Genomic DNA, 15294 nt, shown 5'->3' with positions numbered 1-15294 from the left:
TTTACTGATGAATCATTTATTTGGACAAGACACAAACGTCTCTGCATTGTTTCCCTTGTATACAGAAAGTGGAACATTTCAAATATATTAGTTTTTCTCTTTTTCAATAGAATTCATTTCAATCTTCATCCCAGGAACTGCTCCTCACTTTAGGATTCACGTTTTAGTAACACATATGCACCCATTACAGCCAAAAGAGCATACTGTAAAGAAAAGAGAATGGAAAATAACTGCGAGGGCTACAGATACATTTGGGTTGCAAATGTGTTCAGATGACGTCTGTTCAATACTGGACCGAGGACGGAATCAAAAGGTGACCTTTCCCCTCTTGTTCTCCACATTAGCTGTCAATGCCACATTGTGGTTAAAAACCCAAAAATCTATTGAAGGACTAAGGCTCAAACCCCAGCACACACAGCCAATGCACTGCTCATCCCACGTAGGTTTCCTATTGTTCTTCAAGTGGTTTTTTAAAAATATAGACACCATTTTCACTGACGCTGGGAAATTAGCATTACTGACTTTATTCTACTACTTTGTTCCTTTAAATATTTCCATAATAAAAAGCAACAAACATATAGGTGCCATATTAGAACACATTATGGACATCAAAGATAAAAGTAGCTATTTTAAATCTATAATTGAAATGATTATGTTCCTTTGTAGTTAACAACAAATACTCTGTAGAAAACATAACTAGCAAAACATTTTAAACAAACTGAATCTTTATAGCGGCACACGTAAAAAGCTCCAATTTTTTTTTAAATACAGGCACACATATAAATTCCTACCTTGAATTTTGGATAGTCGTTCATTATTATGGTGACCATACCAACATATGGTAAAAACCTAAATTGTGAGATAAAAAGTCAGAGATATGAAAATTGTTTGTAATATGAAAGTAACCTTTGAAAACACCATAAACCAGCCTTAGGAAGCAAGTCCTGCTTGGGAATGGCATGACTGGGGCTGTCAGAGCAACGGTCTCTCCTGTCCCAAAGGCTTTCTCTGTAAAAAGGACCAGAGCTGACAGCCAGGACAATTTTTAATCAGGCTCTGGATTTTGGCTGGAGATATTACGTGCCTCCACTAGCAGCATTCACCACAACATAATTAAAATAAATAGCCGAGCCACTTGTACAAATGGAATGGGCAACTTTCATTAGCCTAGTGTTCATCTTTTCTCACCGCAGTTAAGATTCAGATCCCACTCTAAGAACTGCTGTTAGAGAAAGCGTTTAAAATACATGGGTAATTAGTTTCATCGAGAATTGTCATCGTTTTCGTTTCACAGTGCTTTTCAGATGTAACAAACAAGTGTACTGGGCAGTGAATACAAATCTATATGAATCTCACAACTATGATCTATGGTCCCAGAGAGAGAAAGCTGGGAGCACAGGCTGGCGAACGATCGAGCTGACAAAATTAATGCCATTAACGGGAAACAAGGCAACGCACCCTTAGTCCCCTCCAGTCCCTTTCAATCGGTGGCTTGCAGCTCCCACTTATACAAAACCTATACCGGAGTTTCTAAAAATACAGGACTGACCAACTGGAAGTCTCTCTCATCTCCTGCAGACATTCGTGTGAAAATGCAATAGAGTAAAAATGGTTAAAAGGTGAGCAGAGAGAGAAAGGGGGTAGAAAGAGGCTCTACACTATAATTTGATGAATAAAGCTGAATCTTAGAAAATGGGAACCAGTGGTCTCCAGCCTCACACAGCTGGTGGGATTTAGATAAGATTTTAAAAAGGCATTTCTAACAAGGGTTAGCATAAAAGGGTCACCAAAAGACAGGAGGTTGTCCTTTTTTCTTTTTCTAATAAGAGGATACACTGTCTGGGGTCAATCAGAAGCAGAACTCATTGCTGAAACAATTATTCCAAGATGACTATTAAAAGATTTATCACATAACTGTTTTTAATAGTGAAAAACAGGAAATCACCTGAATATCCACCAAAAGAGGATTAGTTAAATAAGTGGAGATTCTGTAGCCATTTAAAAAGATGTAGGTTTGACACTGAAAGCTAGATCCAACTTCCTGTTGGGTTAAAAATAAATTAAACTCTTCTATGTAAAATTATATATTCCATATGCATGCACATCTGCATAGGGACAGGAAGTATCTAGAATATTCACCAAGTGTTAAACAGTGGTTATCTCTGAGCGGATCTCTTGTAACTGTTATTTAAGACCAACGAATAACTACTCTCTCGGTGAGGAATTACTTCAAAACAGAATCAAACCATGACATAGATAACACACTTGCACTCAGCTTTGATGTTAGGTCCTGGGTCAGTTCTGAGTTTTATTTCATTATCACCATACAAACCAGAACTCTGACAGCTCTCCACACATGTACTACTTACAATGAATGATCCCATTATCTCAGACAGTTAGCTTCTCTGGTTTCTGAATCTGCTATACAACTTAAAAGGTAATCCTCACCCTCTGGCTCTTCCCACCACATCCTTCTTTTCCAGCCAGTTCTGGCCTTCTTTGTACAAGCCTCTGTCATCAACTTCATTATTATCTCCTTTAGTCAGAAATTTGATGTCTCCATTATCTCTGGAAAGAAAAACAATGTCCTTTCAAAAATTATTTCCAGTGCAGCAGCTTTAGCAAAAATTAGTTTATCCAACACTTTACAGCCAGATGTGGGCATTTAGAAAGCAGTCTAAGATAACCTGATCTTTCTGGGTCTAAGATGATTGCTTACAGATAACCATTCAACAAAAGCACAAATCTAATGACAATTTTATAGACTTAATTCTAAACACTCCGGTTACCCTGACAACTGCAAAGCACAAAAGCACCAGTAAGGCCGTGATGAGCTTCCAGCAACTGTTTTCACATGGATTATATTCTTCACTCTAGACATTAACTTGATCTGAGTACGGATGTGAGCACAAACTAAGTCAAATGCAAGGGTTCCTTTACCTCTACTTACTTTTTCTTGCCAAATGCAGAATGTGTTAATGCATTAGTTCCTTCACCACTGAGCAGAGTGGTGTAAAATCCAGTTTGCAAAAAAACAGGAATCACAAATGGCATAAAACCAGCATTAAAGAGACACAAGGGATTCATTTAAAACATCTAAACTGGTGCTTACATTGCCTTGACACTCAAAACACAATATTACAGCATTGTAGAGCTATAAAGTCTTCTTTCAATGGACAAGTGAAAAAAATGCACTATTATAATTTGATAAAAGCTTAAAAGCCCACAAAGATTTGAAACCACACCAAAAGGAGCAAGCTGATTTGCAGCCATGGTCATAAAGGAAATCAAGAGGATAAAAATCCGGGCGGTCTCTCACAAGTCATGCAAACTACCACAAGTCATCGTTATCTCCTCCACTTTGAACAGTTTCTCATCTTGTTTTAAATCTGATGAGAATACTGTCACGTTATGACTGAGCGTATTTCCTCATCAGTAAGTTAACAAGTAGACATCAAGTAACATTCGTGTATTAACACAGACTTGAATCAGGGTCATTCTAATGTTTAGAGTAAAATGGAGTGACTATTTTTAAGTATCAACATCTTTGGGGAACCTGGAAGCAGTGAACGGAATGGGCTTATAAATACCAGAAATGTACAAATAGTTATGGTGCACACACATACACCCTGGATGAGTAACATGCCATCAAAAACACAAACACACAAAACCTAAATTTAATTCCATTACTCATGCAGGTAAAAATGCCACACTGAGCCTACAGGGTAAATGAATAAAGCATATAAAATGTAACATTTTCACAAATCATGTGACTGTAGTACCTCATGGAAACTTAATGTATTTGAGCTAGAAGTCATTATTTTTGGTTCTCAAAGTGTCTTAATAAGTAATCACTAGCATTTAAAGGAAAGGAAAGGCCATTTGGGGGAATGGGGGGAGAATTAATGCAGGATATGCAAGGATGGAATCATGGGATAAGTTGGGGAAAGAAATTTTTATCCATCCTAGGCTAATATTACTGTTGAGAATGCCACTTGGTCCAAAGTGACATAAGATGGAAAACAGTAGCTTTCTGTATTTCAGAAACGAATTCTCATATCAAAATAATCCTCAATTACAATGGAATTTGATTTTCTTTGGGAGTCCTTCAAATAACTAATATTATGCCGCCATACATTCCATCTCACTACGTTCAGGTCCTTAATGAATGTCAGTTCTATAGTTCTCATAATCACCCTGGGAGTTACTGTGGGTAAAGTATATCATTCCCATCTTACAGACTGAGCTACGTAGCAGGTCCAAAGTCACCAACTAGTAAATGGCAGAACTAGGGACATAATTCAGTGCTTTTGCACTTTTTAATCCACCATGAACACAGTCTACCAAAAATTTACAAAACATCACCGAAAAGAAGAAAAGCCTCTTTACTTTTCATGAACTTTGATTACTCTGTGAACTATTGGAATGTCTCGTCCTTCGACCTTAAAAACCACGATTTCACCAGCTCTAATAGGGTCTTCCCGGAAGTTTGTCAGGAACAGAAGGTCACCCCTGTGAAAGGCTGGCTCCATGCTGCCACTAGAAAGAAACACAAAAGCACATCCAAATCACCCTGGGGTCACAGGTGAACATTTCAATTCACAATATATATAATGATAAACATATGAGTTAGAGTTTCAACTTTCATCAATAGTCCAGTAGGCCTATGAGCTATGAAACAAGCCATAGTGTTTCCTTCTGACTGTGCAAGGTGATAACATTAAGTGAAAAGGAGATGATTTTTTCTTAGACTTAAGTCTGAGAAGGGCCAATATTTAGCCTTTAAGAAACCCACATCTATAAACACATTACTATTTTCATTCAGAATTGCAGACTGCAAGCTGGTTAACACTCGAGGACAGTTCTTCCATTGCATGGTGTATCCCCAGCACCTAGAACACGGCGTACTTGTTCAAGGAATGAGAAACAAATAAATGAATGCACTTAGGAGGATGAGCTGTCTGCCAGCCAAGCTGAGGGTTGGAACAAAATTCAAACCCGAGTCTTTTGACTCCTGCAATGCCATCCTTTTGACCATATTCTAGAGAAAGCCCAATTCTAACCAATGTTTTTGATGTGGAGGTCAATAAATAATCCCACATGATACCAGTTTAAACCCATGCCAAAAATCTTCACTGGATTCAAAGTCAATTGTAATCTAGTGGAAGCTGAAATTATCAAAATAGAATTCATTGTCTATATGCTCATGCTTTAATGCACGAGAGAATAAATAAGACTTAGACATATGGCTATACAGGTGTCATCCAAGCAATGCTGACTGAGGGCTGGAAGGAGAATGAACCACATTCATGAAGAAATAAGGAGCTTTAAAGGAAAACGTGGAGTCACAATGGAAGCAGCTTGAGAAGCTGGCTCCCACCCCTCCCAGCCCAGCACACCTTCAACTTGTCAGCACCCACAGAACACAGCAAGGAGAAGCGCAGTGGAGACTGGCCTGACACTAAGTTCCGGCTGATGTGCTTATTTTTAAGTGAAACCAGTGATACTCAGTTTGGTAATAGATCCAGCACTCAAAAATAGGAGATCTGACAAAAAAGGTAGAAAGAGCTAGAAATGAGTTAAAACAAATTTGAGTGTTTTTTTGTGTTGTTGTTTTTTTAATCTCCCAACTTGGAAGTTTATTTTGTCTTATTCTGAAAATAAAACAATTGGTTCAAGGCTTTGTCTCCTTTTAAAGAATGGTGACTAAAATGCTTAAGATAATTTCTTCATCTACTGCTTCATCTTTCCTCTTTCAGCAAAACTGCTGAAGACACATAATGGGAAGATGTTTTTAGAAAGCCACCTCGGTCTCCACTAGCAATTAGGAATTGTAGCTAGAGAGACGGCTCCTCGATGGGTCTCAGAGGCGGGCGAGTGCACTGGAGTCTGGCATCCAGAGCCACTGTCGTGTCCCAAGAGGAAACCAGTTCTTTGAAACGTCTTACTAATATCAATTTACACTTGCTTTCCCCATGGGTCAGGCATTCCCCCAAGGTCACACACCTCTCATGATGTCAATAGTTTATGTTGACAAGCCAAATTGCTTTAGAATTGTAAAGGATGCTTTTTAAAAAGTCTCTACACACTGCAATTTCACAATTTCTGAATGCACGCGCGCATGCGTGATTTAAGAAGCAGAACATCTCAGATCTAGTCTTGGCTCTGCCTGAGGGACTATGAGATGCAAGTGCCCTGGCGCCGCTGGGCCTCAGGTTCCCTATCTGTTACATGAGAGGGCCCACTGAAATTTGAGGTTTTTAGTCAGAGAAAGACAAGTACCATATGATTTCACTTATATGTGGAATCTAATGAACAAACTAAACTAACAAGCAAAACAGAAACAGACTCATAGATACAGAGATCAGACTGACAGCTGTGAGTAGGAAGGCGGCTGGGGGCTGGATGAAAAAGATGAAGGGATTAAACAAAAAAAAACAACAACTCATAGACATAACAGCATGGTGATTACCAGAGGAAAGGGGGTGGGGAGAGGTCAGAGAGGGTAAAGGGTCTGGCATCAAAGGGTAAAGGGGGAATAAATGGTGATGGAAGGAGACTTGACTTGGGGTGGTGAACATACAATATAATATGATGTCGTATAGAATTATACCCCTGAAACCTATATAATTTTATTAACCAATGTCACCCCAATAAATTCAATAAAAAATAGAAATTAAAAAAATAAAAATAAATTGGAGGTTTTTAATTTCTTTTTTTTTTTTTCAAAAGCCATTAAATCCATCCTCCCAATGAAATCTTCCTACGAAGCCTAACATATGATACATGAAGTGAAGCTGTCATAACTGAAGCAAGGCTGGGGGGTCTGAAATCTATGAGCTTGGGCCCCATTCCCACCCACGTAAGTAAGACTTCATGATCTAAGGCACAAGTACAGAGAGCATCTTGAAGCATCTAAGGCAGTGGTTCTCAACCTTCTGGCTCTTTAAATACAGTTCCTCACGTTGTGACCCAACCATAAAATTATTTTCGTTGCTACTTCATAACTGTAATGTTGCTACTGTTATGAACTGTAATGTAAATATCTGATATGCAGGATGGTCTTAGTCGACCCCTGTGAAAGGGTTGTTCGACCGCCAAAGGGGTGGCGACCCACAGGTTGAGAACCGCTGATCTAAGGGCTCCCAAAGATGGCTATTCTATTCAAACTGATTGCCAAGTTTTCCCCTTGGATGACTTTGTGGCTACATGACATTAACTAAAGTATTGACTCTTCTAAAATAAACAGGCTATGCTGTATGAGAGTAATAGTCTGAGAAGAGAGTAGCTACCTACCCAATACTGCAGGGGAAGCTGAAAAACATACTCAAGCCCTAGCCAGTTTGGCTCAGTGGATAGAGCATCGGCCCCTGGACCAAAGGGTCCCGGGTTCAATTCTGCTCAAGGGCACATACCTTGGTTGCAGGCTCCTCCCCAGCCCAGGCCCTAATTGGGGTATGTGCAGGAGGCAACCAATCAGTGTGTTTCTCTCACATCAATGTTTCTTTCTGTCTTTCCCTCTCTCTTCCACTCTCTCTAAAAGAGCAATGGAAAAATATCCTCAGGTGAGGATTAACAACAAACAACAACAACAAAACCATACTTGATACTCTGCTAGGCACTGGGATGCCTGTTTGCTACAATCAAGTAACAGTTTTAAATCACCTCTGTTTAAAAATCAATTTGTACATAAATAATGCATTAATACGATTTTGTTAAACTGTCCTTTTACGTGGGTTAAAACATTAAAACACAAACGTGAATATTTGCACAGGAGCATCAGCATCAACATGTAAAAACTCTAACATCTCTGTTGAAAAAAATAAGATTTCCAACAAAAGCCAGAAAAAATAAAACATTCTCAAACAGATATCAATAAAGAAGACTTCTGTCCAATTATAGTACTGAGTCTGGGTTGTCAGGCAGGCTTGCCTGCAAGGTGACCCCGCTCCTGGGTCCAGGCAGCAGTGCGCGGCCCGTGGGACCTACCTCAGCACCACCACGATGGGGCTCTCGCTGCCAGTGAGGACGATCAAGCCCTTCCAGATCATGAGTGCAGAAGACACGATCATGGCGAAGTTCAAGACCTGGTAATACAGCTGGAAGGAGAAAGGCCGACCGGGCGTTAAAACCAAAGGCGGAGTGTGCTAACCCTGAGCTGCATGTGTGCTTGTGTAAAACCCCACATCTGTCCATGGACTGAGCCTGCCATATCCGTCTCTCCTTCAATGAGAGAAAAGGGAGAGGGAAGCGAGAGCATTCCATGGACCTGCTTTGTTAAAGCCTCACTAAGACTGCACTTCTCCGGGATTTCCCAGCGCCTTCCACCTGTGAGGGCCCCGCCACTCACACTGCTGGGAGGACCTCCGCTGTAGTACAAGCGCACAGGCCTGACCTGAGCACCTGGCACCCGCAGTGCAGATCACCTAGAGCAGTGATGGCGAACATACGACACGCGTATCAGAGGTGACACTCGAACTCATTTTTTTGGTTGATTTTTCTTTGTTAAATGGCATTTAAATATATAAAATAAATATCAAAAATATAAATCTTTGTTTTACTATGGTTGCCAATATCAAAAAATTTCTATATGTGACACGGCACCAGAGTTAAGTTAGGGTTTTTCAAAATGCTGGCACGCCGAGCTCAAAAGGTTCGCCATCACTGACCCAGAGCCACCTCTTAGTCCCCTGGCCGAAGAGGCCCCAAAGGAGGCTTCGGGGCCCTACAGCACTTAGCAATGACACTCTTCGCTATCTGAAAGGCATGTTAAAAGTCAACAAAAAGTTTAAACAGCTGGATGCTTAGATTTTCCATAAATGGAAAGTCACATGAGTTAAATATCATTCTGAGCTGACCTCGCCCACCTGAGACCACTGAGTTAAGACCCATAGGGCTTGTCTTTGTCCCTCCCTGTCCCTCACATGCTGAAGCACAGGCTCCTCCTTGCTGACCAATGCCTGTCACACCACCAACCACTGGGACTGAGGGGAAATGCAGCACCTGCCCACAGCACAAACCCCTGAGCAGCTGTGGCTGCACTATTGGTCCAGATGCCCACCGTCCTCCAAGAGACTATGGGGACAGAAGCCACCTGCCTAGTCTACTGGAAATGTAAGCCCTCGGGGCACCTGCCCTACTGTCCTCTGGATGGCTCCTTACTCAGGTACCTGCCTCAGTCTCCTTCACAATCCCTGTGGCTGTCCGGGGTGATCTGCGGAGCCCTGTGACTGGCCCACCCAACACTCTAGTACAGTGATGGCGAACCTATGACACGCGTGTCAGAGGTGACACGTGAACTCATTTTTTTGGTTGATTTTTCGTTGTTAAATGGCATTTAAATATATAAAATAAATAAAAGTCTTTGTTTTACTATGGTTGCAACTATCAAAAAATTTCTATATGTGACACGGCACCAGAGTTAAGTTAGGGTTTTTCAAAATGCTGACACGCCAAGCTCAGAAGGTTCGCCATCACTGCTCTAGTGTCTCAATTCCTCCAAGTCTCCAACAACCTTCTCCCTCTACCTGAGCCATCCACTCTCAGCCACATACCTGGGACTGTAACTGCTTGATCTCCAAGTCTCTAACCCCCTCTACCTGACTGCCTGTGCCTGTCTTCTGGCCTATGTGCTCACCTACACGGTTCTTCTTCCCCAACCTCCACCCTTAACGGCGTCTCCATCATCAGCATGCAGTCCCTCAAAGCCCCGTAGGCACATCCTCCACGAGGCCTGGAAGCCTTACTCCAGGACCCTCCCAAGAATAAACTTCCAGACCCCCACCCGGGAGAGGAAATCCTCTGAGGGCTGTGGCGGGGACAGCTGGGGATCTGGTTCTCAGCTCTTTCACCCCCACTTCCCCTTCACCCCCAGTTCCAGAGACATGGGAACTGCCAATTCGTGAGTCTGAGGATTCTGCAGCACAAACAGTGAAGTTTTTCCTCGGTTTCCCCCACTGCTGGCTTAGGATTTTGCCTTTTTCTAGCTGTCAGCACTCTTTCATCTGTTTTCTAGTTTTTACTTTTTGATTGATCTTGTTCCCTTTCCTGTCTTGGAGCAAAAAAGAAGTAAAGGCTTAAAACTATTAATTTTCCAGAGAAGAATTGCAAGTAGTGAATAAACATTTAAAGTGCTTAAACCAAATCCTGCCTTCACCCTCCTGGCCCCACTTTTTTTGCCTAGCAAATTGTAAGGTTTGGGGTTTTTTAAATACTAATAATCAGTTCTTGGCAAAGGCACATTTGGGATGCGAGGTGACATAATCATCCAGAAAGCTATTTAGTATCAAGAGGTTGTTACTCTTGGCCCAGTAATTCTACTTCTCAGAATTCAATCTAAGATAAAGGCAGATAAGGGGTTATGACCCAATATATTTAACACAGTCTTATTTCTAACAACAGAGAAAATGAAACAAAAGCAGTAATAGAGAAATGATTGTGAAAACAATGGCAAGTTATTGCACTGTTTAAAACAATGCAAAAAATACATTCAGTGAGATGAAAACACTTAAGATATATTAAGTGGCCCAGCTGGCGTGGCTCAGTGATTGAGCATCAATCCATGAACCAGGAGGTCACATGCCCAGGTTGAGGGCTGGATCCCCAGTTGGGGGCGTGCAGGAGGCAACTGATCAATGATTCTCATCATTGATGTTTCTATCTCTCTCCCTCTCCTTGCCTCTCTGAAATCAATAAAAAATATATTTTAAAAAAGATATGTTAAGTGGAAAATGTAGGCTGCAGTAGGATCCCCACAAACTATAAAACAGTTTAGAAAATACACACAGGGAGATGCCCCCAAGATACTAACAGAGGCTACCTTAGCACAGTGGAATGATGAAGGACTCCATTTTCTCCTTCCAACTATTCTCTATGCTTTAATATTCCTATGACGGGCATGGATTAATTCCAAAATGGGGGGGGGGGGGGTAAAGGAAGTGCAATGGACAGCATAGTAACTGCTATTAAAATAATCATTTTAAAGAGTGTGACAAACAGGAAAACGTATTCTGATGTGATACAGAGCTCAAACCTGTCTCTTGCTAATATTACACCTATGAGGACTTACGTAATTCAAGGTAATTAGGAAGGATATGACTGAAAGTGGGGACATAAAAAAAAGTGAATTAAAATAACTGAATATATTTTGATGTAATAAATAAAAACAGGAAAATAAATGTAACTCAAAATTAAAGTTACACACCATTTTTTTTTAACTCTTTGGCTATTGTGTCAATATCAAATTATGAAAAGCTTCTCCACCTGCTCCATCAGAATTGAAGGATTTGATAAACAAACTTTGTTTCATGATGAATTACAGATCTGATTAGGAAAGCCCCAAGTCAGGGTTTTAAAAGAGATTGTCATTTTCAGAGAGGTTTTCAAACCACCAGGCTTCACCTTGAAGAAAGCACACTACAAAACCTTGCGATTTACCTAACAAAGGCTGGGTACTAAGAATATATTTTCCAGTATGATTTCCTGTGCTTGAAATATTCATCAAGGGGAAGTGAAATCAATTATTCAAAAAACTTCCTTTGAGCAAGATATCTATTTGCTAAAGAAAGGGGCAGTTATATAAAAACTTAATCAAGCTAATTGCAAAAGCACAAATCCCACTTCCAACACCCTGTCTGAGTCCAGGATTGAAATCCTGGAATCCAAAAACATAATTTTGATTGAATGATGACAAGCTGACTTGAACAACAAGGTGCCCTTGTTCATCTCTGCCTACCAACTTTGTATGCTTGGCACCTAATAACCCAGCAGAGTTTAGAAGCAAGCCCACACTCAGTCTTTGTCAACCAATGATAAAACAGCCAATGTCTGAGGGTTCTCGACAAACATTTGAGACTAGAAATTCTGGCTGACAGAGCAGCAGAAATGCCAGTAGCTGTATTTCTTCCTCTCTTCCTCACTGCAGAAACAAAGAGTCCTTTTTTTTTTTTTTTTTTTTTTTGCATGTGGCTCTTGCCTTAATTAAGCATAGCAGAGAAAGGAGGTCCCACTTCCAGGACTGGTGGAGCATGCATGCCTGACAAGGTGTCACAGCTTGCTATTTTGGAGGGAAAAAGAAAGAAGTAAAAGGACAAAGCTTAAAAAAAAAATACCAGAGGATTTGAGCTTCTTAATGTTAATTAAAAGATTAGCAAACATAGGCAATGCAACAGCTACTAATAGTTCTTATCACTGAGCATGGGAATATACCGATCCTTCAAAATGGCTTAGGGATTGATACGTTCAAGGCCTTCTCTGATAGTCTGCCATGATAATCATCTGTAATCATACCATTTTAGAGACATTTAAAAAACCTAGCCAATTAAGTCTAGATTTTTAAATAAAGCTCTATTTCCTGGAGGATTTTCTTGAGGACAGTATCAATGCTCAGGACAGTAGCTGTTGGTTTTTCAAGCTCGTGATAATCACTGCCACAACTCATCTTAATCACAGACACTCCCAGGAGCTCATCAGCTATGCACACCTAGAAACAACCAGACTCTTAAACACAGTTCATGAAACTCAAGTCACCAAACGCCCACATGACTGCACTAGTCTGAAATTCCACTTGGGGGTGGGGTGGGGAGGGAATTAACCACATGCCCAAAGGAATAAGTTGTGCCCTGCCATGGGCACCACCTCACACCTTGATATAATAGGACAAATGAAACAGGATGTCATCAAAATCATGAGAATGAATACCATTTTCTTTTTTTTTTTTAAATATATTTTATTGATTTTTTACAGAGAGGAAGGGAGAGAGATAGAGAGCTAGAAACATCGATGAGAGAGAAACATCGATCAGCTGCCTCCTGCACATCTCCTACTGGGGATGTGCCCGCAACTCAGGTACATGCCCTTGACCGGAATTGAACCTGGGACCTTTCAGTCCGCAGGCCGACGCTCTATCCACTGAGCCAAACCGGTTTCGGCAAGAATGAATACCATTTTCAAAGATAATCACAACTTCTCAGTAGGAAGGTTCCATTTTTCTTAACACGCTTTATTATTAGTATCAATAGAAGTAATTCATATCCATCATGGTATTTGTGCCCTACAGATCCCAAATTCTCTAGAAGTTTAAGCAATCTCATTTTTACTGGAGGAGAGAGCCTCATTTCCAGTCCCTACTCCTCTTGGTTTATATGGAAGAGAAAGACCCAAAGACAGTGATCTAAGCCAAGAGCTAACTAAGGACAGAGCAAGAAGGAAGTTTTCCTCTGAGGGCACAGAAGAGAGAAATCAACCCCAGCTGCCCAAAGACCACACGCTAACTGCCTCCTATATTCAAGGTGCAGCCAGACCAGAGAATCTGAGAAAGAAGTTAAAGAAGCCTGGTACTAACATAATTTTGTAAGTTAATTATACTTCAATTAAAAAAAAAAAAAAAACAGAAGGAAGTTGGAGACTTCTGGAATCCCTTCCGAACACCGATTCAGTCCACACTGATTGAGCACCACCACTGAGCTCTCTGGGCACAAGGAGCTGTACTTAGTCCCGGTGCAGGGCTGGGAAAACACTTCCCAGAATGGGAGGCACTCCTGCACAGTTCCCACTGTCACAAAGTGATTTCCTTTCTCCTGCCTTTCTGCCCCGTCCAACCGCGGGCAGCATTCCTCTGGGCGTCAGGCCTCGGGAGACCCACAGAGAATCCGTTTCCCCTCCCACCGGGTGGCCCTTTAAATACCTGCAGACAGCTGTCACCCACGGCCAAGTCAACCACCCTGCTTTCTCAACCACATCTGACATCCATAGGGCTAGATTTACACTTTCTTATCCTTCCTGACCACTCTCCCCCAATTGGGCTCTTGTCCGTGCAAGAAAGCACAAACACGTGCCCACAGGTGGGTCGGTGCGGATTTGAACCCCGGGCCTACGAGAGCCCGGCGCGGGAGTTGCAGCGCTGTCCTTGCTGTAGCCATACCCTGGATGCCCTGACTCCCGGGCGCGCCCCCCACGCGGGCCTCTTACCTGGCGCTTGTTCATCTTTCTCAAGTCCCCGAAGATGTCCAAGCCGGACGTGGGGAGATGCGTCCCCACGACGCCCGCGCGCACCATGCCGGGGTCTCTGGGCCAAGGGGGGGCCCGCGGGTTTGTGGAGTCCCTGACAGCTGTGGAGCACCCGCCGGGCCCCCGCCCACCAGCCCCGCGTCCTTGCAGCCCACGTGACCAGCATTCGCTCAGGAGTCTGGGAATCGTAGTCCCGCGAGTCTTGGCCTCCAGTGTACCAGGAAGGAACCGCGGGAAGAAAACTACCACTCCCAGAATTCTGCGAGGCGAGAGCTTCGTCCAGTGAAGACCCAGGGCTCGTAGGTAGGGCAGCGACGGGGCTCAGGAGCCTCGTCCGACCCTCCTGAGGGAACCTGGGGGAATGGGTGATCCTGCATTTCGTAGGGGTAACTCGGGGATGTGACTACTCAAGAGGAACGGAATTCCCCAAGACTCTGGTCAGGCGCCAAGAGGACACCTAAAACTCCCTCCATTAATCTAGCCGTGTATCTTGGCCATTGGATGACTGCACGAGGAAGGTGGGGCTTGTACACTAGCCGCGGGCTGTGATGACTCGGGGAGGAGCCTAAAGATGGGCCTGGTGGATGGGCGGGGCTTGGAAAAGGCGGGACTTTTGAAGCCTCTGAGTTTCATGCTCTGCAAGAGCAGTAAGATTTGAATATTTGGATACAGAGATGTAGCCTCTTAATCATAGCTGTGTCGCAACGGATATTAATTGAATGAATAAACAACCAATTAATTTAATACACGAGGAAACAGAGGCCAAGGTTAAGAGGCAGAGTCTGGAATAAAATTCAAATTTTCAAATTTGTAAATCCTGGATTACTACAGTCCTGACCCTAGATTCTGTCTAGTTCATTCTCTCACTCATTGATGCATTATTTATTTCATTCACTTATGCACAAATATTTTTGGAGCACCTATTTGCACCTGACCCTATTTTAGACACCTGTGAAACATCAGTGAACAAAACAAGCAAAGATCCTTGCCCTCATTAAGCTTACGTTCTAGTAGGGGAAGACATAAGTAAATTATACAGTACCTAGAGCAGTGGTTCTCAACCTTGGCTGCACATTAGAATCACCTGGGAATCTTTTTTAAATCCTGATTTCCGGGCCTCATCCTCCGGAAATTCTGTTTCTTTGTTACTAATGTTGTGGCCCCACCCCATAACAAAGAAACAGAATTTCCGGAGGATGAGGCCCAGAAATCAGGATTTAAAAAAGATTCCCAGGTGATTCTAATGTGCAGCCAAGGTTGAGAACCACTGAATAGAGGAAATAAGGA

The 15294-nt window shown here is 42.2% G+C and overlaps 1 protein-coding gene across 1 annotated transcript; it reads right to left on the bottom strand.

Annotated features, from left to right (window-relative positions):
- SEC11C (SEC11 homolog C, signal peptidase complex subunit) lies at positions 1-14164 on the bottom strand. Its single transcript, XM_059706232.1, has 6 exons — positions 13969-14164; positions 7990-8099; positions 4390-4539; positions 2449-2568; positions 792-849; positions 1-203 (listed from the first exon to the last, which is right to left on the bottom strand). The coding sequence occupies exons 1-6, from the start codon at positions 14053-14055 to the stop codon at positions 150-152; spliced, it is 579 nt and encodes a 192-aa protein (XP_059562215.1). The 5' UTR covers positions 14056-14164; the 3' UTR covers positions 1-149.
- Between the last annotated feature and the right edge of the window lie 1130 nt (positions 14165-15294).

This window comes from Myotis daubentonii, chromosome 8, assembly GCF_963259705.1.
Source record: "Myotis daubentonii chromosome 8, mMyoDau2.1, whole genome shotgun sequence".
In the NCBI taxonomy this organism is placed as follows: domain Eukaryota; kingdom Metazoa; phylum Chordata; class Mammalia; order Chiroptera; family Vespertilionidae; genus Myotis; species Myotis daubentonii.
This window is presented reverse-complemented; position numbering and strand designations above follow the sequence as displayed.

Excerpts from the sequence above, each read along its gene's own strand:
- SEC11C (XM_059706232.1), bottom strand. The coding sequence starts at position 14,055 with ATGGTGCGCGCGGGCGTCGTGGGGACGCATCTCCCCACGTCCGGCTTG. Across the intron at positions 8,100-13,968 it reads GAAAGATGAACAAGCGCCAG|CTGTATTACCAGGTCTTGAA; the intron begins GTAAGAGGCCCG and ends TTCTCCTTCCAG. Across the intron at positions 4,540-7,989 it reads CCCATCGTGGTGGTGCTGAG|TGGCAGCATGGAGCCAGCCT; the intron begins GTAGGTCCCACG and ends GTTTCTTTCTAG.